Here is a 25509-nt window from a genome sequence, read left to right as displayed (position 1 = left end):
CAAAAGGAACATAAAGGAATGGGGCTGAACCAGTCCAGGCTGATTTTACTAGCAAGGAATCACCATCTGTTGTAAGATAGTTTCTCATTTTTTTTCTCTCAAGTTATAGGGAGGGAAGAGTAGTTTCCCACGTGTTTGACAAGGAATCACTTTTAAAGTTTTGCAAGTTGCTGGGCTGAACCTGTTGTATTTCTTCCAAGAGGCATTTGGGTTTCATTGAGGCCAGTGACTTTGACAGGACTCTCCAAGCAAATTGCTGACTGCTGCTATAAACAAACAGCTATCAGACAAAACAGCAACTGGGGATGTAAGCAAGGGGATTAGAGTAGCCTCTAGTCCATCAAGCAAAAGGCACTCTTGGTAGAAGTAATACAAGGCTGTTTTTAGGCATGAAAAAATGTAAGATAATTTTTCCCCCTCTTTACTGGGTTGGGGAAAGGAATGAAAACACAGAAAATAACTATGGACATGTGGAAAGAGACAAGATGACTCCTTCCCTTCATCTCTGGTTCACATGCTTAGCTTTGGTGATACGGAAAAAAAAAAAAAAAAACTATCAATGTCTCCATGAACTCAAGTATTTTCCTTGGATAAGCTTTTTATTTGGACATATGGAATGAAACTTACTTAATGTTTTTCAGAGATCTTCCTAGTGTTTCCAAAATAGAGAGCATCAAGTTAATTCAAATTATTCTCATGCAGAAAAAGTAGGTCAAAGGTGATTGATTTTTCATAATCCAGCTTCAATAATTGCACAAGAAAAGAAGTACTTCAGAATTTAGTTCTCTTCCTATTCAAGACAATTTCCTGGAAAGGTTCAGATTTTTACTTGAGGAAAAAGAAAATATGGTAGGTAACTAATTACAATATTTTCTTGCATCGTGAAGCCCCAAAATAATAAGATCTGTTTTAGCTACAAAAAAACAAAGGTATGGGAGAGACTGGCCACAAACAAGTCAACTGTGATTAAGTTGAAAAGAACTGAAGATTTCTAACCCTCTAATTGTAACAAGTCAAGTCATGTATTCGTCAGCCACAGCAGTTTTGCCTGTCTCGTTCACTCCTATGAAACACAGCCTGACGTTATATGTGCTCAGTAAATACTTCTCAATGTACAAAGTCTATGAAAGGCTCTGGAATAATAGGGCCATTATATTTGTCATCTTGATGCTGATCCAGACAGAAGCCATTTCAAGGGAGTGATTGAGATGGATTACAAAGGCATTAAGAGTGGGGCTAGGATGCAGGATATGAAGATAGAGGTATGAGGAGCATAGCAGAGTGGGGTTAAGAGGGCCACCTTTGCAGTAAAGCTACCTGGATCTGAATGCCAGTTCTGCTACTCAGTAGCTGGGTGACCCTGGGTAAGTAACTTAATCTCCCTATGTCTATGTTTTGTTTCTTATAAAATGAAAAAAAAAAATAGTACCCACACAAAGGTACTTAGAATAATACCTAGCACATATTAATCAATATTATTATTATTATTACTATTATTATTATACATAAATTTTAGAAATACTACAGGAAATTCCCATATAACTTCCACCCAATCCCCGCCATGGCAACAACTTGCATAACTATAGTTAAATATCACAACGAAGAAACTGAACTTCAAACAATCCATCCTACCCTAGTTAGATTTCACCAGTCTTACATAGTGAAATCTAAAAAGGGTCTATTTAATTCTATGAAATTTTATTTACATGTGTAATACATTTGCTTTTTAGGGAAAGATAAGAGATGGGTAACAAAGAGCAGTTAGAGAGCAAACATTTTGTTTTTTAAGGGAGGAAAATACTATGGTCTGATGTACTAAGTAGGAAGAGAGCCAGGAAGACACAGGAAACGATTAAATCAAAGAACAATGTTTCTGAAGGAGGAAAGGGAAGGTGCCCAACAAAGTCAGAGAAACAGAGGACTAAAATGTCTTCCACCGTAGTAAGAGGTGAATGTGGCCGAGGTATATCTTGTGAGCTAGGAGTGGAGAATGGACAATTCAGAGGAATTCACTTCTAATGAGCTCTGTTATCTCTGAAAATAGAAGACAGGGCAATTAAAAACAAATGGGGTAAGAAATATACTTTACAGAATTTCTGGGTTCGATAGGAAGGAACAAAAGATCTTCCAAAATGGAATGAGAGAAGCCGATGTTTTGAAGATATTCTTATAGGTGAAAGGGGCCCATGGTGCATAAACTGTACTCTTGGGAAGCCTCTGAAATTCTTTACAGCACACTGAAATACTCTCCTTAATCATTATAGGTATTTTTAAAATTTGCAGAAGAATTCAAATCAGTTCACTGCACTTTTAACTTAGTAAAGACTTTTCAAAAACAGGATCCACAAAGTGCTAAACATGAAGAATAAGCCTTGATAACATAAACTGCATTAAAATCAGGAACTTCTCTTTATTACATGCCTTAAATGCAAACTAAAGCTAGGTATGATATACCACTACATATTCACAGAATGATTGAAGTGAAAAATCCAACAGTATCGGGTGTGGTGAGGATGTTGAGTAAATCCCATACACTGTTGTGGGATGTAAATTGGTCTACCAACTTCAGTAAACAGATATACCCTAGCACTCAACATTCACTTATCCTCTGACCCTAAAATTTAATTCTAGGTATATATTCAGCATAAATGTCTTCATATATTTCCCCAAAATAAATGTGCAGGCACACTGTAACAATCCCAAATTTGAAATAATCTAAATTTTCCACGTGTAGTTGAATAGACACATAAATCACAGCACACAAAGAATAGGCAAAGCCATGAGGATTAATGAACAATTACATGGAACAACATGAATGAGTGGAAGAAAGAAGCCAGGTACATACCAACAAAATGAGTGCATATTGAAAAAGAAAATTTATACAACATTCACAAATAGGTTACCTTGGGGACCAAAGTAGTAAGTAATTTGAAAGAGAAATGAAGAACATTCTAGCACTTACATGTGTGCATTCAGTGTGAGAAAACAGATTTATGATTTTGTGCTAGTAGGCATGTTTGTTGTAGCTAATATAAAGTTATATAAAAAAACTGAAAAAACTTGAGTCAGGTAGTAAAAAACTCAATAGATGTGATAAATACTAGATTGCATTCAAATGAATACAGAATTAGAAGAAAAAAACCAATCACTCCATGGAGAAACAGATGGCCCCCAAATCAAAGCGGACTCTAAATCCTTTCAATGTGGTCAGAGGAGAAAATAGGATCCCAGCATTGAAGAAAAAGAAGGAGGCCAGAGCAGCCATCATACTGTGCACACCCAGGTTTTATTCTTGTTTCTTTACTTCTATTCCTTATTACACTTGCTCCCTTTGCAATTTCATCTCCTTTCCATTGCTTTAAGTGCGGTTCATATGACTGATGATTTCAAACTTACACCCCAGCCACACTTCTCTGATGAGCTCCAGATTCAGGTACCCGACTACCTGTTCAGCATCGCCGTGTGGACATCTAATGGACATCCCGAGCTCAACATCACTGAAACTGACCTCCTGATCCCCCATCCCAAACCTGTCCTGTTCCAGGATGGAAACTCTACCCTGGCAGTTGCTTCGGTAGAAACCTTGTGCCATCCTTCACTCCAGTTTTCTCACACCCTATAGCTAACCCACCTACAAATCTTGTTGCCTCTATCTTCAAAATATATTCAGGACTTCACCACTTCTGCCCCTGTGGCCCGGGGCACCATCTCTCTCCTCTGGCTCACCGTAATAACTTCCTCAGTGGTCTCTGATTCTACCCCAGATCCCCTCTGGTCTATTAGTAACAGAGCAGCGAAAGGGAGCCTTTCAAAACATAGATCAGATCACTTCTTGGCACAAAACCCTTAAATTCTCATTTCCTCAGAGTAAAAGGCAAAGTCCCGTAATGAACTGTGAGACCAGGCAAGGTCATTTCCCGCTGCTCAACACTGTTACTCTATGTCACTCTGGAGGCTCCTCCAGCAAGCTGGTCTCATATTCCTGGAATACACTGATACACCCTCACCCCAGGGGCTTTGCCAGGGCTCTTTCCTCTGAAATAATTCTCAACCTCCTGATACTCACCTTAAGTCTGCTCAAATATTATTTTATCAAGGGGGCTTGCCCAGACCACATTGAAATAGCTGTCTATTCCCCTCCACCCCGCTCCCAATTCTCCTTCATCTTTTCCCATATCATTTGTCACTATTTAATATACTTTGTGTTTGGCTTATTTAATATGGTTATTATTTATTTTACGTTATCCCAACAGAATGTAAGTACTATGAGGGCAGAGATTTTGGTCTGATTTATTCACTGATATAACATGAGTACTGAGTTTAGGATATAGTAAGTGCTTATTAAACATTCATGAAATGAATGCATGAATAAAGTTAAAAGTTTATTAATAAGAAATGCCTGTTAAAATGTGGCATAATAAATGTGGCATAATGGCACCCTGTTCACGAGTATAAGAAATAAGCTAGATTTACTTGAATAAACATAGAATATAAAAACCCAGTTTCATGAAAAAAAGAAAACTGCAAAAAGGTACTACAGCATTACACCCCTCATGTAAAAATTTTAAACCACAAAACAAGTTATATATATTTTGATGGAATTATAAGTACAAAATATGAGCGTGTGGAAAAGAAGTGTGAAATATGAACTAGATTGATATACAGTGAATCTAAGGTTTTGATTGCCTGGAGTTAGAGAAAAGTGATGCAGGGGATGGAAGTAAAGAGGCTGGGCCAGGAGAAGGATTAAAGAGAAGTTTAACTTCATCTGTATATATATATATATATATATATATATATATATATATATATATATTTTTTTTTTTTTTTTTTTTTTTTTTTTTTTCATATAAGAAGTCAAAGTGAATCCAGATATTAAGAATCTTCATTCAGCATTCCCAAATGCTTGGCATATCGTTATCTGTGTTTCACTATATTTAAAAAAATCAAAAATATTTAATTAACAAGAAGAGTACAAAGAAGCATGATTCCAAAAGATATAGCTGCTAGGTATCAATCACACCTAGCTAAGCAATTACTGGTTCAGTAATTCCTGAATCAAATCTCTAAGATACTCTCTGTCCCTTAGGGTTTTACTATTTCCCATATAAATGTTATCTTCCCAGGAATCAGGTCCTGTAAGTTCTAGATAGGACACTTGGAAGACTGTTCAGACTCACAAATTCCCATTTATTTCTTCCTCTTGGAAACTAGCAATTTCATGCTGAGTTATTTTTATTAGACTCTTATCATCCCCATGACAAATCCCCTTAACAAGAACCTTGTTTGAGAATGTGATTTTAATTAAAATAAATCTGTATCAATGATGAACTCTCTTTCCAACTGCTCTGCCTCCTGTCAGTACTTGTATTTGCCAATGAATATTGGTCTCTACACACTTGGCGTTGCCTATTTCTTTATCTAACACTTCCAAAGCTAAACGAGTTGCTTCTATCAGCCAGTTCCTGACTTAAAGTCATTTCCATTTAAATTCTGTTGCTTAATATGTATTCACTTATGTGTGTATGCATTTTTTCTTTACCTGTAGCATTATATTTATCAGCTTTTGCTAGGCTATGTCAATAAATAAAACAGAGTGCTTATATTAGAAAACGTTATTATTAGAAAATTATTATTATTAGAAAATGTTTATATTAGAAAAGAAGAATGGTTGCAAATTAATAAGGTCCACTAGAAAGTTAGTAAAGAACAAGGAAATCATTTCAAAGACAATAGATAGAGTAATGAAACAGGAAACAAAGATACAGTAGACAGCCTCACAAAATCATTTGTTCTCTAAAAAGATTCAGAGTAGCCTCTAGCTGAACTCATCAGAAACAAAGAACAATGGATATTTCAAGAAAAACAACCCAGAAGCTGTGGGTAAAAAAGTGGTAAAATTTTAGCTTTCCAATGCAAATGAGAATTTTTGAAAACAAATATCCATCACTATGTGCTACACAGTTTCCCAACACTTGCAGACTTCCCTGATGAGATAGTTGGTGATATTAACTACATGTTTGTGTGTGTGTGTGTGTTTTATCTTATAAACAAAATGTGTTGTAATTTGTAAGTTTTATATAAGTCAGTCTTAAAATACATTTTGGAGATAATAAAGAATAGCTTCATGCCATTAAGCCAAGAAAGAATTACTTTAAAAAACACTTCAGAAGCACACAATCACAAAGGAAAAGACTGAATTATGTACATTAACATGAAAACTTCCGTACAACAGACAGCATTTAAAAAGACAAACCATGCTCTAAAAAAAAAAGACAATATATAACAAAGGATTAATATTCAGGATATGTAAAGAACTCCTACAAATCAGTAAGAAAATAAAAACAGGCTGGGGATTAGCTCCGTGGTAGAGTGCTTGCCAAGTATGCATAACACCCTGGGCTCAATCCTCAAAATCACAGACACACACACACACACAATTACAAAATGATAAAAGATATGAAAAATTTACAGAAGAAATTAAAAGGGTTAATAAAAGTGCCTAACCTTACTAGTTTTCAGGGAAATTCATATCGAAACAATAAGATAGTATGTTCCATCGATAATAATGGCAAAAGTAAAATGTCTAATAATACAAACATTGCTGAGGACTTAGACCAACAAGAACTCTCCTGTTAGTGGGAATGTAATTAGAATCCAATTTGGAGAGCAGTCTGGCAAAGCCAGTGACGTTGACCATATATACATCATATATCCTCATGATTCCACTCTTAGGCATCTATACTTAGAGAAAGTCTTTCAGATGTACACACAAGTTTTTCCAAGTATGCCCTGTAGTATTGTTTATAGTAATAAAAAGCTGAAAAAAAAATCTATATATCCTTGGCCAGGAAACTGGGTAAATAAATTGTGACAGAGCCCGACTAATGGAATACTATACAACAGTCAAAATAAACTAATCTCGGACATGTAACATTGAACAAAATAATTATGCATGCAAGAAGATATGTAGCAGAATATCATTTACATAAAGTTTTAAAAAATGCAAAAGAAATCATATAAATTATGGCCATATCATATTAAATAACAATATAAACACATGTGGGAATGATAAATATCGAAATCAATAGAGTGGTTACCTCTGGGGAGGCAGAGAGTGAAATGGGATTAGAGTGAGCTAAACAAAAAGTTTCTATTATATTCGCAAAGTTTTATTTCTAAGAAACAAAACTACATGAAGCAAGTATGCTAAAAGGCTAGAATTTCAATCATCTTCACACTTTTCTGAATGGCTGAAATAGTTCTTAAAAGCTTACCCCAGAAGAAAAATCCTTTAACAAGAAACTCTCCTGAAACTCTTTTATCATTAAGGATAAAAGGAGCATTGCCATTATTTTGACCTCCACCTTCTAATCCCAATTTACCTTTGTACAAATCCTTTGCAAAATCAGGGAGCCCATGGGGAGCAGTATATGGATGGCCAAGCATGACGCACCATTTTACTTAAATCCCTATTAGAGACGTTCTAAGGGGGATTCAGGAAAGCTGAGGAACTGGCCCAGTGTATCACAGCTGAGAACAGGTGACACTGACATACTAGCTAAATGGGTCCAGTTCCAAAGTCTGTACTCTTTCCACCACGGATCTGATGGCAAGACAGGAACTCTTCTTGAAGGTATCATCAACACGAACCTGTTTCTGTGTGTGGGATGGACGCAATGTACACACTGTGCCTTGCTCATCAAGGCACACAGGGGTGCAGATCTGGGCAAGGAGGGGTACTGGTGGAGACTCTGGAGAGAAGGAAACGTGTTAAGAGTTTGCTTACATGATCATTTTCCTAACTTCCCCTTATTTATACTACAGGCCACTTGGATCCTTGCCTCCAGGAGGAACTGGGGAGGTAATGCCACCTTTACAAACAGACCCCCAAGCCTGTCCCTCCATGCTGCTGGTTGTTTGTCCCCTTTCTACCAGGAGCCGAACATACACCTGCTGATGGTTTTTATCAACTCAGGATTCAACAAACCTAACTATGTACTCAAATGCGCTTCCAAAACCACCAGGATAGACGGAAGACGACAGAGACCGTCCAGTTTGGGGCCTTGTTTCTACACCTCTAAAAAAAGGGACAAGGGGGTCGCGTGTGACTTTCGTTTGTATACAGCGAGCCAAGATGCCTGTAGTCAGTTCCTTTGGCCTTCATTCAGAAACTGCTCTCCCTACAGTTCCCTTTTATTTATTTATTATTATTATTGATTTGAGTTTCCTGGGAAACAAAACACAATTAATCAGAGAACAAGGCCACATTCCAAAGCTGCAGATTCCATTTTCCTCCCTTGACTTTTCTGGGGACGGCTTTGGACCTTTTGTAACATGATGTCCGATGGCCTCAGCTGGCCCTTTTTCCTGGCCTTGGCAGGAAGCCAGGGCCTAAAGCTATGTCTTTTTCCACTTCTACCTTCCATCTGCAGAGTGATTAGATTGCAGGGAGCATGTGGATACCTGTGCCTCAGAGACATCTGGGGGACTCAGACTGCATCTGCACTGAGGCCGGTTCTGCCTGCGGGAAATAAAGGCCCCTGACTCTGGCATTGAGATGGAAATCTCGGCCAGGCATTCTCTGACTCTCCCCACTGTGTGTGTATACACATGTGTGTTTGCACTCGCACATGTGCATGCGTATACACACACACACACACACACACCTTTTAAAAGAGAGGGTCTGTAAAATTCTTCACATATGGCAAACATATTGTAGGGGAAGAACCATGACTACAGGCCAGTGGGAGAGAAAGAAAAAGAAAATAATGAGAAGAATCTTCAATAAGTTTAAATTGTTCCAGTCAGGCTGCTGAGAAAGAATGCAAAGGATTGGAGATGAAAATTATTGGTAAAATCAGCATTATAGCATAGCTGAATTCTTTCCCTATTTCACATCATTACTAGGACTCTCTCTGATGTACAAAAATAGCACATGAGAAAACTGTTTTTATGCTTTAGTAGTAAATATTTGTAAAAATATATGTAAACGTAAAAATACAAAAATGTAATAAATGTAAAAATACACTGAACACAGTGGATACATTTGAGAAAAGCACATCACATAACATAGAAGAATATTTTTTTCTCTGATTCATAATTTCAAAAATTCTTAATTTTACTTACCAATAATTGTGCATGTGTAGGTGCAGGTGGAATTAATTGTAACTGGCATTGGCGCCCACTATTTTAAGTATAATTGCTTTCTAAATTCTTATCCTCTCTATCACATATTTAAGGATCAATGAAATGCTTAAATGTAGTAGAAAACTCTCAATATAAAGGAACTAACAAAAACCATTTTCTTTCTTTTTTTTTTTTTTTTAGTGCTGGGGATCAAACTCAGGGCCTTATGCTTGCAAGGCAAGCACTCTACCAACTGAGCTATATCTCCAGCCCCCCAAAACCATTTTCTAAATGTAGACAAATTATCATTTAATTATCTGCTTATAAACTAAGAATTGATTGATCCAACAAACTTTCTCAAAATGAAAACAGAAAAAAGTTCTTCAACGTCTGCTTTAAAGAGATAACTTGTGAAAGTGAACTGAATCATCTGAACACAAAATATACTGACAATATAAAGTCCACATAGGGATTTGACAATATAAAGTCCACATAGGGCTGGGGTTGTGGCTCTGGGGTACAGCACTCGCCCAGCATGTGTGAGGCCCTGGGTTTGATTCTCAAAAAACAAATAGGTAAATATAGTCCATTGACAACTAAGAAAATATTAAAAAAAAATAAAGTCTACATAACTTGGTGGGTGTGGTGAAAGAAATGCTGGCCTGTTGTTCCCTGGGGCTCACTCACTGTAGAAGGCCTTTCTAACTAAATTGAGATTTTTTACTTAGGGCAGGAGAGAAACAGATATATTTTTAGTAAAAATATGAACGTGGCTGCCACACGGAGAATGGACTGCCATTCTGTGAGAGCAGGGCAGGGGTGAAAGGGGAATTCAGTTGTCCAGGCAAGAGGTAAGGAGGGCCCCTTGAGTTCTGCTTCAGCTCCCCATTGTCCCTCAGCCAGCAGCCCCAGAGGCAAAGGCCAGGAACGGGGTGACCAGCAGGGGGCAGAATAAGATTCCTGCCCCACGAGCACACCCTCTAAAAGCAGTCCCTTCGTGAGAAAACGGAGTCCTGGCTTTGCCATCTAAAGCTGTCAAGAAGTTACATACCTTAAACATTTACAAAATAGGAGATGTCTCTAAGATGGTTTTAAGTACATTTTAAAATTCATTTAATCTCCTTATACTCCAATTTAATCATCTGTAAAGGAAAGGTAACAGTAACTTTTGTGGATATTCTGATCATTAAGAGAAAAGTCATGCATATGAAAGGGCTGGGTAAACCTTACTCTTAAAAAGATTAGTTTTCTAATAAACATGACTTCCCTTTTTAATGAATCTTAAAATGCTGATTATTATTATTTTTTCTGTCCCCATCCACTGAAGACTTCATGGGTTGATTATCTCACACCTGCTTGAATGGTTACTAGTGAAAGGGAACTCTTCCATAATGTTAGTGGTAATGGAAATTAGAATAGCCATTATAGAAAGTGGTATAGAGGTTCCTCAATAACTTAAAAATAGAATTGCATATAAACCCCCTAGTGATATATATCCAAAGGATAGGAAATCAGTATGTGAAAGAGCTACCCGCACTCCCATGGTTAACATAGCATTATTTACAATACCCAAGATACGGAAATCAGCCTAAGTGTCCACCAACAGACGAAGGATAATGAAAATGTGGCATATACACACCATAAAACACTATTCAGAACTAAAAAAGAAGAAAAGAAAATCCTTTCATTTGTAACAACATGGATGTACCTGGAGGATATTATGTTCAATGAAATAAGCCAAGCACAGAAAGAGAAATACCATAGAGACCACATGTAGAATCTAAAAGAGTTGAACTCATAGAAGCAGAGACTAGAATGGTGATTATCAGGGGAGAGTGAGGCAAAATGGGAATGTTCATTAAAGGACACAGGATATAAAACCACAGGAGGAATAAAGTTTAATAAAGACCTACTGTATAATATGGTGGCTATATAACAATGTAGTGTATGCTTGAATCTTGCAAAAATATTACCTCACCACATGAAGGTAGGTGAGGCAATACATATGCTAATTGGCTTGATTTAGCCATTCTGCAACCTATACATATACCAAAACATCACACATTGTATACATAAATATATACAATCTTTGTCAATTAAAATAAATGGGAAAACAAAGACATAGTTAATTCTTGATTTTTGGATCACAACTATAAATCACAGCCTATGAAGATTCTTTCACATGCTACAGCACTGCACATAGGGGGCCCTGTGTTTAGAAATAATTGTTCTGGAGACTAGCTTATTCAATTATACTTCTTCTAGAAATGGTTCTGAGAAGCAAAAGCTAACACACGCCTTCACAGTCTGAAGATAAAACATGAGGAGGATGTTTCCATCACTATGAACAACTGAAGCTTTATGGTCTTTTCTAAAGGAACCGATACAGAATACTTCTCTCGAGGAGCTCTGTGGGCACTAGGCAAGCACACATTCTATTTAAACTAATGAACAGAAGGACGAGCATCTCCATGGGACAGCAGTTTATAGTCACCAAACATCTAATTACACAGATTAGTGCAAAGAGACAGAAACACAACATTAAGGTTTATTTTTAAGTTTATAAGAATTAACTTTATAGCAAGTAAAAGAAAACTTGATCAATATATCAAAGGTATAAAAAAAAGTAAAACCATAAAAATTGAAGTTTAAAATTTTTTAAGTGCAGAAGGACTTACTTTATAGGAAATAAAATAAAACTTGATCAACAAATCAAAGAGCACATATACACATAAAGATTTCAATCTATAATAAAATATGATGTGTGGATTTTGGTAGATCATCAATCAAAGAAGCTAACTCCAAAAACATTTTGGGGAGGATCAGAGTAATCTGGGTATTAGATAATAATATAGAATTAATAACTTTGCTAGATGTGATGATAGCATTATGGTTATATACAAAAACTTACTTAACTTGCCGGGCGAGGTGGTGCACACCTGTAATCCCAGCAGCCTGGGAGGCTGAGACAGGAGGATCATGAGTTCAAAGCCAGCCTCAGTAAAAAGTGAGGTGCTAAACAACTCAGTGAGACCTTATCTCTAAATAAAATATAAAAAAATAGAGCTGGGGATGTGGCTCAGTGGTCAAGTGCCCCTTAGTTCAGTCCCTGGTACCACCCCCACCCCCGACAAAAAATTAATTAACTTATAGAGAGGCATACTGAATTATTAAGGAAGAAAAATGCTACAATGTGTAATATCTGCATTAAAATGCTTCAACAGCAACAAGAAAATAACTTGATGAGATAAGCCACATCATGTTAAGTGATGAGAGTTACGATACACTATTCTTATAAATATTAAAAAGTTTTCTTCACTTAATATTTAAAAAGAAGAATGCGAGTCTGATAAAATATCTGGTGTATCTACACAATAAGGTTGGTTGCCTGATCCAAAAAAGAAGAGAACGGCTAAGTCCACATGTTCTGTGGTCAGAAAGAGACCTGAGGAAATCTTTTACATTTGCTTTGATAGAAAAGTTGTGAAATGTAGGCAAAACAAATACTTCCTTTAATTTTTCTGGCAAACTATCAAAATCCACCCCAACAGAGCTGAAGTCAGAGATGGCAGAGAGGGAACTGTGATGGCTCAGGGCTGCACTGAGGCTACAAGGAGGCAGATACATGCCTGTCAACACTGGTCACCTCCACTATTTGACCTATACCCACAGCCTTCTTGGAACCAATGATCTCATTAGTCACCTTTCAAGAGACAGAGAAATTTTTTATCCTTCATTTATGAGAGAGCCCTTACAAAGTCTCTCACATTGAGGTTTTGCTCTATCATAATTGCTATTTTAAATGACAAAGTACCATGGAATTATTAAAAATTTTAAATGCTTATGAAGGTCACTGCCAAAAATCTTTTACAAAGGAGACAACATTTATAATATGTTAATAGGGAAATATTACCATATGGTAATTATTCCTGGAGGAATAAGTTCAAAGTGCAGTCTTTGGATATGGCTATAAATAAGCCTTTAATTTTAAAGATTACTTACAAAAGCAATCTGGTAAGTGGTTATTTTGTGGAGAGTAGACATATTCACCTAAGAAATATAGGTATAGGTACTTGTTGCCGGGACTAAAATTTTTAGAAATAACATCCAATAAGGATCAAAAGAGCGCTCATATCAAAAACAGCTTAGATGGAGTGAAGATGAATGTGCTTTGCAAAATGCATTAGGTGACTCAAGAAGTGGCTCTGATGATGACCAGCTTTCCAATGTCAGAAATCGATGCAAAGAGTTTGAAGAAACGTCATTTCATGAAATATGAGAGTTTCATATTTTCAGAGAGAAGGTGAGAGTGCTTCTGAGATACAAAGACCAAGAGTGAGAGAAGCGGGGACAACTGGTTGGAATAAGGTAAAACCTGTTGACTAGGGATGGCACATAATCCAGGTTTCCAAGTATTTGAAGAACAGGTATGTGAAGAGAGATTAATTTATTGTCTATAGTTAGAGAGCAGAAATTAAATGAATGATGCAAATTATAGAGAGGCAGATGTTTGCTCAATGTGAGATAGAACCTTATAGCAATTAGAGCTGTCCAACACTGAATTTGAAAATCATGTGTAAGTAAAGGCTTAGTGATGAATTATAAGGAAGTTGGAGTAAAATGCCATTTAGCAATTCCATCCTATTATTTTATCAAATATCTACATGTTGGCAACAAGCTTAAGTTGATAAATTCATTTATTTTATTTTTTAAAATATTTTTTTAGTTGTAGACGAACACAATTCCTTTATTTATTTATCTTTTTAATGAGAGAGGCACTGGGTTTGATCCTTGTTTATTTTTTGAAGACACTTTTCAGGGTGTGTACGTGTGTGTGTGTGTGTGTGTGTTTTGAGGTGTTGAGGATTGCTAGGCAAGTGCTCTACCATTGAACTATACCCCCAGCCTTACTGCATATGTAATGGGTTGATCTATGTGAATCATTACTTTAAGTTCTGTGGACAATAAAACATATTAAAATAATGATAGAAGATTATGATCAAGGGAGGTCATTCCTTGGCTACGGTTTGGCTGCAGGTTAAAGCAGATATGTAATGAGGGCATGGATCAGTTAGAATTTTTATCTTCTTTGTTAAAGCATTTCATAATTGTCCTCTCTCTGGGCCAGGCTCTCTGCATGTCCAAGAATAAACTGATTCATCCATAGTAAAGATATGAGTCAAATATTTTGGCTTTGCTCTGAAGCCTTTCTTGGCTTGAACACAAGACACTGGGACTTTGTCTTCCAATTTCCCAGCTTGTTCTATCAAATCTTCTCAAAAGCTATTAGACAAAGAATGAACAATGGGGATTATCCAATAGGCCTTCCAAATGCAATACCCAAGAAAGCAACATTGGAATTACATAAAACCACTGGTCACTAAATTCTGTTCTTGATCATAAAGAGATTAGTTAATAGCACAAAATCATTGGTTCAATGATGCTTGCAATAGAGCAAAGAAAAAACCATTCCAGGATTAAAAGTATTAGAGATACAACTTTTTTGATAGATGAAGAAGAAGAACTATAAATTTGCCAAGTCCAGTGGAAGATAAGTTGAAAAACACTATTGAAATATAAGGATACTTGGGTTGGGATTGTGTCTCAGCAGTAGAGTGCTCGCCTAGCACATGCAAGGCCCTGAATTCAATCCTCAGCCCCACATAAACATAAATAAAATAAAGGTATTGTGTCCAATTACAACTAAAAATTATGTTAAAAAAGAGAAATATATGGATACATAATGATAAGAATATAGACAAAACATTAAACGAAAACAATTGCATTTGATGAAGCTGCCCTTGAACAATTTAAAAAAAAAAAAATGAACAGGAGCTATATGAATCATTCAAATTTTTCCTTAAATAATCTGAAAGTAAATATTGTTCTCGATTCTAATCCGAAATGCTGACCTGAGATTGTTGAAAAAGGATGCTTTTCTCTGGATTTATACCACAAGCAAGAAGAGCTGCAGTCATGTCCAGGATGCTCTGCCGAAGAATGGTGGGGTCTTGAGGGATGGTGATGGAGTGGAGGTCAACGATGCTGTATAGCACTGTGTCATATTCATCCTGTAACCTCACCCAGCTCTCAATGGCTCCTAGGTAATTTCCCAAGTGGAGGATTCCTGTAGGCTGAATACCAGAAAATATCCGCTCCATACTGTCTTTCTAAAACGAAGGAAAATAAACATATTTGCTTTTGAGGCAGGATCCCAAATCCTATGCTCATGTTACAATGACTATGATGGCTAGTCCTATTTTTGCCAACTGTAATCTGACAGTCATTTGCATCAAGCATTTATCCTGTGCTTACACTGTGCAAAATCACCACACTAGGTGCTATTAAAGACCATGACGTTTAATTTTTTTTTTTTATACTTAAAACCTTTTAAACATAATGATACATGAAAAGAGGTCTGTAACCCCAAGAGAATATGATCTAACTGGAGATACAGGATGTTTATGAAAAGATAAGTAAAGGTACAATGGGGCATCATAATCATGACTAGGTAGGAAAGTAGAAGAGTGCGGTACAGGCAGCAGCTCCCAAGAAGAAAAGACGACTGTGGTTCTGGTGGTCAGTGAGAAAGTCCTCAGACATAGAATCATATTTCACTAGAGAGTAAGAAGCTCAAAGGTTTTTCATGTGATTTCACTTATTTTGTAGTTAAGGAAATGAAGGCCATAGCTTCAGTGCTAAGGGCTACTGCTATTTATTAAAGTGTGTTTTTTTTTTAAATAATTGCTGATAGTAAATTTACTGTGTAGATTCTTGGATTAGAAATTAGGAAACACTTTTTGTTTCTAATATTATTTTTTAAAGAACTTTTTAAAAACTTTTTTGTGCTTCAGTTTCTTTTTTTTAAAATTTTTTTTAGTTATACATGGACAGAATATCTTTATTTTGTTTGTTTATTTTAATGTGGTGCTGAGGATTGAACCCAATGACTCACATGTGTGAGGCAAGCGCTCTGCCACTGAGCCACAACCCCAGCCCTCAGTTTCTTTTAATTTTGATAAAATTACATTTTTATTTCTTCAAAAGAAGTTTTTAATTCTGCATAATTTCCTAAATTATAAAAACATTTTTTTGGTCATGATCATATTTTCTCTTTGGATTGTACTTTCTAGTAACGAAATTTTAATAGGAAAATGAAAAAATGCAATACAGGGTTAAATAAAATGCTGTTTCCCCCCAGAATTACTTAATATTCTATGGTGAAAAAATTCACAATGAGTATGTATCAATAAATGTGCTGTAATTAAAAGGCTCTGGAAATATAAAATACATCATTATCATTTTAACCACCATTACAACGAAAAATTAATAATAGTGATCATAACTTACAGGGCAACTACTATGTTGCTGACACTTTATCTCAATGCCTTATAAACATTAATATAGTTAATCCTTATGTTATTGATATGGTAGGCATATTATTGTATCCAGGGCAGATGAGAAAACCGAGGCTTACAGATTTGAATAGATCTCCCTTGATGACAGAGCTATAAGTGGTGGAATTGGGATTTCAGTGCAAGTATCACTCACTGACTTCAAAGCCCAGGCATGCTCTCTCCACTAACTACCATATTTTGCTTAGCCAGCATCTGTGAAGGCTTTATCATATATGGTATGCTTATTTGCCACTTTTCCATAGGCTTGACATTTTGCAAAATAAAGTTATAGGAACAAAAAAGTCCATTTCTTTTTGTGTACAGTGCAAGTTTCTCTAGTGTGCATGTGTAGAGACCCAGCTGCTGAATCAAAAGGTGTATACTCACACCTGCAACTACCTACCATGTGGTGAACTACTCCTTTACATTTCTACCACCAGCTCTTGTTGTTCCACCTCCCCTCAAAACCTGGTGTTGCCAGCCTTTTGTGTTTTACTAACATGTAGATTCTACTCCACGAAGTAGAATCTAATTATGATTTAATTTCACCTCTTTGTTTGTTAAAGAAGTTGAGACTTTTATGATTATTGGCTATTTTTCACTTCTTTAGTCAAGAGTCTATTTAAATTGTTTTGTCTATTTTTCTCAGAATGGATTATCTTTTATTTATTTAAATATTGGAATATAGGGGCCGGGGATATAGCTCAATTGGTAGAATGCTTACCTTGCATGCACAAGGCCCTGGGTTCAATCCCTAGCACCAAAAAAAAAAAAAAAATTGGTACATAATCTATATAACTAATACTTTCTCAATTATCCATAAAAATATATTCTTTTACTGTGTGCCTATTTGTCTTTTTACATATCTTTTGACTATGAGAGGTTTCTAACTTTACCAGCCAAATTCATAAATTTTGACTACAGATTTTTTTTTTATCATAGAAGAAAACATTCAATACCCTAAAGTCATAGAGATGTGTGCACGTATATATATAAAGCATGTGTGTTTGTGTGTGTGTGTGTGTGTGTGTGCACTTTAAAGTTTTATCTTTCACAATTATGCTGGTATCCATCTGGAGTTTTTGCATATAGCCTGTGATAGGCATCCGATTTCTTTCTTTCTTATTTTTTTAACCTTTATTTTATTTATTTATTTATTTATTTATTTATTTATTTTTTATGTGATGCCCGGGAATGGAACCCAGTGCCTTGCGCATGCTAGGCAAGCGCTCTACCACTGAGCCACAACCCGCCCCTGTCATTTCTACTTTCTTTCTTTTACTGTGTGTGTGTGTGGGGGGGGGGGGGGGGGGGGTGGTCCCTGTACATGGATATCTGATGGTTCTAGCACCTTGAATTGAAAAGACTGCTTCTTCATATTACTCTGGAATACCACAGCTGTCATAAAGGATTCACCACATGGAGAATCTGTTAACGATCCGGTCTTTCATTTCTGTCCCATTAGTCTATTTGTATGTGTGCCAGTATGACACTGCTTTTTAAATAAGTCTTGGGATCTGGTAGTCAAGTCTTTCTATTTTTCAAGAATATTTCACTTGATTTTGCTCCTTTATACTTAATACATTTTAGAATCAACTTGCCAAGTCCTGAGAGAGAAAAAAACAATCTGCTGAAATTTTTGACTGGGATTACATTGAGTCTTATAACATGGCTTTGGGTAGAACCACCTCCCTAACCCAATCCAGGAAACTGTATAGCAGATGAAGATTTATCTTTATACCCAACACTGAAAGCTAATCTGCTTTAAATATGTGAATGTTAAAAGACTACTTAAAATCTCCCCATCCTTTTCCCCCAGAATTTCAACTCCTACAAATATCAGTTTATTTCCCTTTCTACTCCTAGGAGGGCAGCTCTAAAATAGAATGCCACATTACAGTTACATTAGGTCCAGAATTGTACTTGATCCAAGTCCTCAGGAGGAGATCAAAAGATTTGCAGCTCTGAGGATATGAAAAATATCATTGACATAACTGAGAACAAATATCATCTAACCACTCAAAATCACAAACAAACACACTCACACTAGGCCTGCAAATAACTAACTCTTTAAATCACAATTTACAAACAGTTTCTAGTTGAGAATTGAGGGAGGGAGGGAGGGAAGGAGAGAGAAACACATGTACTCATAGTACATCTTAGGGAAGCTTCCTCCAGTACCTAGGGACCTTAACCAGCTCTGGGTTCCCGATATGGGAATAAGCAAAAGAGTTTTCAGTGCAGTAAAAAATGATTAATGAGCTTTAAGGTTGATTGATGAAGAGAGAAAGCAAAGCAGAAAAACAAACTCTGAACTTAATAAATGGAAGGGAAAAAAAATACCATCCAGAAATACTTGACCTAGGAAAAAGAGGAACTGTTTATGGTAATGTAAAGGGTTATGAAGACCAGGAATATTAAGCTGAAAAAAAAAAAGAATCTGAATATTTCCCCATAAATTCCTCCATGGTCAAACTAAGAAATTATTCCCCAGGAGAAATGGAGAAAACAAATTCTTGAGAAAACTAGAAAAGAAAAGCACTAGAGGACAGACTGTGGGAAAAAAGAATTTTGACCAGTGGGAATGGGCTAGACATGATCTAATACATCTTTTCCATTCTCTAGTTTCTGAGATTCTATACATCGGGGCAGAGGGAATGATATTATCAAGAAATAAGAACAACAAGAAATGTTTTGTTCAATTTTCAAGGAGCTATTAAAAAAATACAGCCTCTAAATGGGAACTGGATTCCTGGTCTTAAAAATATACAGAGAGCATCCTGCTCTTCCACCGTGAGTTTATGTTCCCGTCTGTTCCCCTGCAAGAGTCAGCGGGCAGCCTGCAGGCATGGCAGGGGAGATACGCCTGGTACCATGAGATCACGGCGTTGGAATGTAGAGTTTGGGAGGTGGGAGGATGGGGGTTCTGTGTTCAAAAGCACTGGAGCTGGAGAAGAATGAAAATGAATGCACAGCTTCCCCGTGGACCAGGGCAAACCGCAAAGAAAACAGCTTCAAGACGAGCCCACAGGAGCTCATTCACCCATGGGGCAGGCAGGAGCACCAGCCTACAATTCCACGAGGCTGGACAGAGGAGCAAAAGTGAGCTTTTTTACAAATCAGGTCTTCAGTTTTACTCAAGGCACAGTTCCTTAACAAATGCCATTTGCAACCAATGCATCCATTGGCTTGTTTTAGAATCAGCACTACCATTGGCACTTGATGTATTCCAGAACAGAGAATGGATTTTCAAATCAGAAGTAGAACAGATTTACCAATTTCACAAACACAAAAAATTTATAATTTTCTTTTCTTTTTTAAAGAGAGAGAGAGAGAGAGAGAATTTAATATTTATTTTTTAGTTTTTGGTGGAAACATCTTTATTTTATTTTTATGTGGTGCTGAGGATCGAACCCAGCACCCCAAGCATGCCAGGCAAGCGCGCTACCGCTTGAGCCACATCCCCAGCCCTATAATTTTCTTAATTTCAGTGACTACTCAAAATTAATTGAAAAGTCCTAAGCTATTAAGTATGGCAAAGAACAATGCTTGTGATTCACTTGAGAGTTTCTGCCTTTAATCCTAAATAGAAAACATTAAAAGTAAGCTGTAAAACGCTCAACTTCAGTATGGTTGTGGAAAACAAAAATTTCAACCAAAGGTTTCAAGAGTCCTTAAAAAGCCCTGCTATGCCAGGCAAGGTGGCCCATGCCTGTAATCCCAGGAGCTTGGGAGGCTGAGAGAGAAGGATCGGGAGTTCAAAGCCAGCCTCAGCAAAAGTGAGGTGCTACACAGCTCAGTGAGATCCTGTCTCTAAATAAAATACAAAATAGGGCTGGGGATGAGGTTCAGTGGGCAGGTACCCATGAATTCAATTCCTGGTAACACCCCCCCCAAAAAAAAATCCTCCTATACACAGCTATAACATCAATTGTTCAGTCATTCTATTTATTTTTAATTGTTGCATTATTATTACACATAGTAGTGGGACTCATTGTGACATATTCATATATGCACATAACATAGTTTGCTAAATTTCGTTCTCCAGTACCTTTTCTTTACTCTTCCTCCTTCCAGATTTCCTTTCTTTACTTTATTAGTGTTGCTTCTATTTTTCATGAGGTCTCTTTTTTCTTTTTTTTTTTTACTTTCAATCCTCTAGTATCCAAAAACAAAACAAAGGAACAACTAACTTATTAACTGTGAGTTTATTAAGGACATCTATGATAAGCACTTAATATATATTGTTAGTCTAGTAAATGAATTTAAAAGCAAAAACCTTCACATTTTTTAAAGTTTTCTACAGGCTTCAGTCACTTCCAAATTTTGAGAGTTTTCCCAATATGTACTGGGCTATCCTTTGATCAGCTGATAAAATACTTTTACAGATGTGTTTTTCTTCTTGTGATGAATTTAGCTATCAGAAGTAGTCCCTGGCCCTTTCATAGACCTTATATTGTTTAAGGAAGGTAGGAATCATTGGCATCACTGTCCGTGGAAGGACACTACAAGGCTAACTAACTTAACTACCTAGGGTCACAGGTAGGTGAGTCAGATCTGGATTGAAACCTTCGCCATTGGGTTCTGTGCTGCTTCTGACACACTGAGTTGCATCCATTTTAAAACTTCTTGACTTTAAGATTGGCCTGACTTAAAAACAGCCATTGGAGAAATGATATTTTTAACAAATATTCTCAAGAAAACTGGATAGCTACACTTAGAAGAATAAAATTAGATCTTTCATCTCTTGCCCTACACAAAAATCAACTTGAAATGGATCAAAGACCTAGGAAGTAGATGAGAAACACTGCAACTGCTAGAAGAAAACAGAGTTAATGCCCCAGCATAACAGCACAGGCACTGACTCTCTTAATAACTTCTAAAGCTCAAGAAATAAAACCAAGAATCAACAAATGGGATGCCCTCAAATTAAAAAGCTTCTGTACAGCAAAGGAAACAAGACTGTGAAGAGAGATCCTACTGAATGGGAGAAAATCTTTGCCACCTGCTCTTCATACAGGGATTAATATTCAGAATATATTAAAAAATTTGAACAATTTAATAAAACAAACAACACAATAATGGGCAGATGAACTAAATAGACACTTCTCAAAAAGAGAAATACAATGGCCAACAAATATATAAAAAAAATGTTCAACATCCTTAGCAATCAGGGAAATGCAAATCAGAACTACACTGATATCCACCTCACACAGTTAGGATGGCAGCTATCGAGAATACAATAAGAGCTGACAAAGATGCAATGAAAAGGTACATTGACACCTTATTGGCAGGACTGCAAATTAGAAAAGGACTTTGGAAAGCAGTATGGAGAGTCCTCGAAAGACTCCATATGACCACACGATCCAGCTATCCCACTCCTCAAAGAACTAGAATCAGCTTACAATAGTGATAATAGGCATACAGATGTCTATAGCAGTGCAATTCACAAAAGCCACATTTGTGGAATTGGCTTCTGCCCATCAACAGACAATGGGTAAAGAAAATGTGGCATATATACATGATAGAGTTCTACTCAGTCATAAAGAAGGGTGAAATTATGTCATTTACTGGTAAAAGGATGAAACTAAAGAACATCATACTAAGTGAAATAAGTCAGAAAGTCAAGGGTCGAATGTCTTCTCTCATATGTAGAAGCTAGAGAGAAATAAGGAATAAAAATGAGGATGTCATGAAAATAGAAGAGCAGTACTGGAAGGAGATCTAGGTGGAAGGAGGAGAAATGAGAAGGGGAAATTGAAGAATGAAGATTGATCAGATTATGTCATGTGCATGTATGAATATAGCACAAAGTGTTCCACTTTTATGTATAATTATAATGAACCAATAAAAAAATAAACTTAAGACCAACAGAGTAGGGGAAGAAGATCAGAGGGAGGGCGGAAAGGGGATAAAGGGGAAGCACTGGGGATTAAAATTATATGCATCTTGGGGCTGGGAATGTGGCTCAAGTGGTAGCGCGCTCTCCTGGCATGCGTGTGGCCCGGGTTCGATCCTCAGCACCACATACAAACAAAGATGTTGTGTCCTCCAAAAACTAAAAAATAAATGTTAAAATTCTCTCTCTCTCTTTAAAAAATATATGCATTTGCAATATGTCAAAATGAACACCACTATTATATATAACTATAATGCACTGATAAAAGCATCAAGAAATGACTGGCCTGATTTTTAGACACCCCCACTCTCACCAGTCCCTGACCCCAACACACTTCTCAGAAGAAGTTGCTCTGCAGAAGTATTAATCACAAGGCCAAGGGCACACCACTGGTGACACAGCAGGGGCACCAGAATCCACAACTCAGCACTGCCAACCTGCAGACAATGTTCTTCCCAGGCTCAATCCTTTGAATATGCAAGCCCTCCAAATTTCAAGTTGCAAATGGATCCCTGTTGTAGTAGTAAGAAGAGGTGGGCCTTTGTTGAAGTGATTAGGAGTAATGCCCTTACAAAAGAGGCTTCTGAGAAAGTTCACTCTCGTTTGCCCTTCCATCCCTTCTGCCATGTGATAATAGTGTTCCTCCCCTCTAGAGGATGCGGCAATAAAAGAACATGTTGGAAACAGAGCAGCTCTCACTAGACACCAGGCTGGTGCCTTGACCTGGGACTTCCAGCCTCCATAACTGTAAGAAATAAATTTCTGGCCTTTATAAGCCATCCAGGGCTGGGGACCTGGCTCAGTGGTAGAGCACTTGCCCAGCACGCACAAGGCCCCAGGTTTGACCCCAACACCACAAAAACAAACAAACAAACAAAAAACCTTATAAACTACCTTTATAAATGGTCTGTGGTTTGTTACAGTAGCACACATGGACTAAGACAGCAGGCTTGTACATTTACAATGTTCTTTTCTTCTGTAGCTATTTCTTTTGGGCTTAAACATTTCTTTGGGTTATTTTCTTCAGATCTCTCGCTCTCTTCCCCCCACCCCCTTGGGCAAACAGCCTCTTAGTGAATATCTCCTTATCTGACAGAAATGATAAAATTCAAACTCCTGATAGTTTGACTCCCATCATCATCTCAGGGCAGCTAAGCCACATTTAAATGTTAAGGTTATATGTAAGAAGAGAATAAACTATAAGTCCCTTTAGTTTTCATTAGAAAGGTGAGTATAAACTAAGTTAACATATATCATCTAAACAAGGCATTAACACTACGTGACATATAATGTGAAATATTTTTAATTCCTAATAATACTGCTTGCTAAATCAAAGCAGCAAGGATCATGTTCTTGCCGGGTACATTCTAATTATCATGGCATGATTTATTTTTCTATTAAATGCACAGTAAATACGGGCAAGACATCAAGAAATACTAAAACTTAAGTATAAAAAAATGTGCTGAAATGCTTAAGATTAGTTTTTTCTCATAAGAAAATTCTAACATAGGTCTTAAAGTGTTCATACTGGGGTGCAATTTTATCATTACCTATTTTGTGGCCATCTGAAGACATATCCTGCCAGTCATAACCGCATTCACACATCCACATCAATATCTGCCCAAAGTCCCTCTTCAGCTCATTATGTGAGAATACTTACCAACTTGCCAGGAGCTGAGAGATCTGGACACCCACACCAAAGTCCTCAGACTATTACTGAAATGTGTGAGAATTAGAATATTATTTTTAAAATTTTTAAAAAGTTGAATTTTTTTGAATTTAATATTTTTAACAGATGTTCCCAAAGAAGAGCTTGGTAGGTGATTAGATAATGGTCGACCCAGTAAGGGGGGCCCAGGAGGTCTTCCCTGCTCTGTGTTCATCCCAGCCAACCCGAGAGTGGTCCTGTCAGAGCATAGTCTGAAACTACTTGATTCAAGATGTCTCAGAAGCTTTAATATTCTGTTGAAAATTAAAGTTGTCTTCCACAGGGTGGTGAGAAATAGACAGGAAAAGAAAGTTCTTTATTACAATGAATCCCACTTCTATGTATATTTATAGTATCCCAATGAAAAACATGTAAATAGGAAGAAGGGAGGGTCAGAAGAGAAGAAGTGGGTTAAGGGGGTTGGGGGGAGGAGAAGGAAGGGCAAATTATGTAATGTGCACATATGAATACGTCACAATGTACTCCATTATATAAATACAACACACTAATAAAAACATAAAAAAGAGAGTCTGGGATAAAAGTGTAAACACCACATATACCGACTTAGAGTGACTTTTTCTTTTATTTCTACCCCTAGGAGAAGGCTTAAATGTGAGGGGGTAGTTGATGTCCTTCAATCTCACTAAATGGGGAGCTCACCTGATTCCTTGACTTTCTTGTGCAGCTCATTCCTCTCTGCAGTCATACTGTCCCATCACCCCAGAATGTCCACCCGCTTTTCTGCTTGAAGAACTCTCCTTGGTCTTCAAACCCCCAACAATCTAAATAATTGTAATCCTCTTAAACACTTGGCTTTCCCCATCAGTCTCTCCTACCCGGACCCACTCCTTTTCCTCCTCTTCCTCTCCTCCCTCCCCCTCCCTCCAGGCAGAACAGATTCCTCCTTCATCCGTTTTTCATTATTGCATATATCACATTGGTAACCTGGTAAATATTTTCTTATTTGCTTAGTAAATATTTTCCCACCTAGAATATGAGCTCCTCTAGGGCAGGGGCTGTCTTTTTCATCTTTATATCTCCAGTAAATAGCACAGTGCCAGGTATATGGTAGGCACCTAATAAATGTTAACTGAATGCCTGACAAACCAGCTTTGGCTCCCAACGTAAAGAGAAAAATGAACTGCAAACAAAATGAACCGAATGTTCCCATTACAGGCAGTTGCTAAACAAGTTTTGTTCTAAGAGTCTGTTTTAAAATTGGTTTTATGCAACTCAGAAACTCAGTTCTTTAGATGGAGGTTAAGCTCCCGGGAGGCAGCCCACCAAAGCCTCTTTGAGCTACAGTATTCCTGAAGAATGGTTATAACAGCATGATTTTGGCTGTACCTAAACATTCATAAAATTGTTTCTGTGGG

General features: G+C 37.0%; 1 protein-coding gene across 4 annotated transcripts in view; it reads right to left on the bottom strand.

Annotated features, from left to right (window-relative positions):
* The window catches only part of Wars2 (tryptophanyl tRNA synthetase 2, mitochondrial), a 70801-nt gene that overhangs the window by 16751 nt on the left and 28541 nt on the right, over window positions 1-25509 (bottom strand). For 3 of the 4 annotated variants that reach the window (XM_046458309.2, XM_046458308.2, XM_046458306.2), the window contains one exon: window positions 15042-15299. The exons of the other annotated variant lie outside the window; for it this stretch is intronic. In XM_046458309.2, coding sequence (XP_046314265.1) covers window positions 15042-15299 — 258 coding nt within the window. The remainder of the gene's footprint in view (window positions 1-15041; window positions 15300-25509) is intronic. 4 annotated transcript variants of the gene reach the window in all.

Source organism: Marmota monax, unplaced genomic scaffold, assembly GCF_021218885.2.
Source record: "Marmota monax isolate L192 unplaced genomic scaffold, Marmota_monax_Labrador192_F-V1.1 WCK01_AAM20220418_F8-fsc00087, whole genome shotgun sequence".
Lineage (NCBI taxonomy): Eukaryota > Metazoa > Chordata > Mammalia > Rodentia > Sciuridae > Marmota > Marmota monax.
This window is presented reverse-complemented; position numbering and strand designations above follow the sequence as displayed.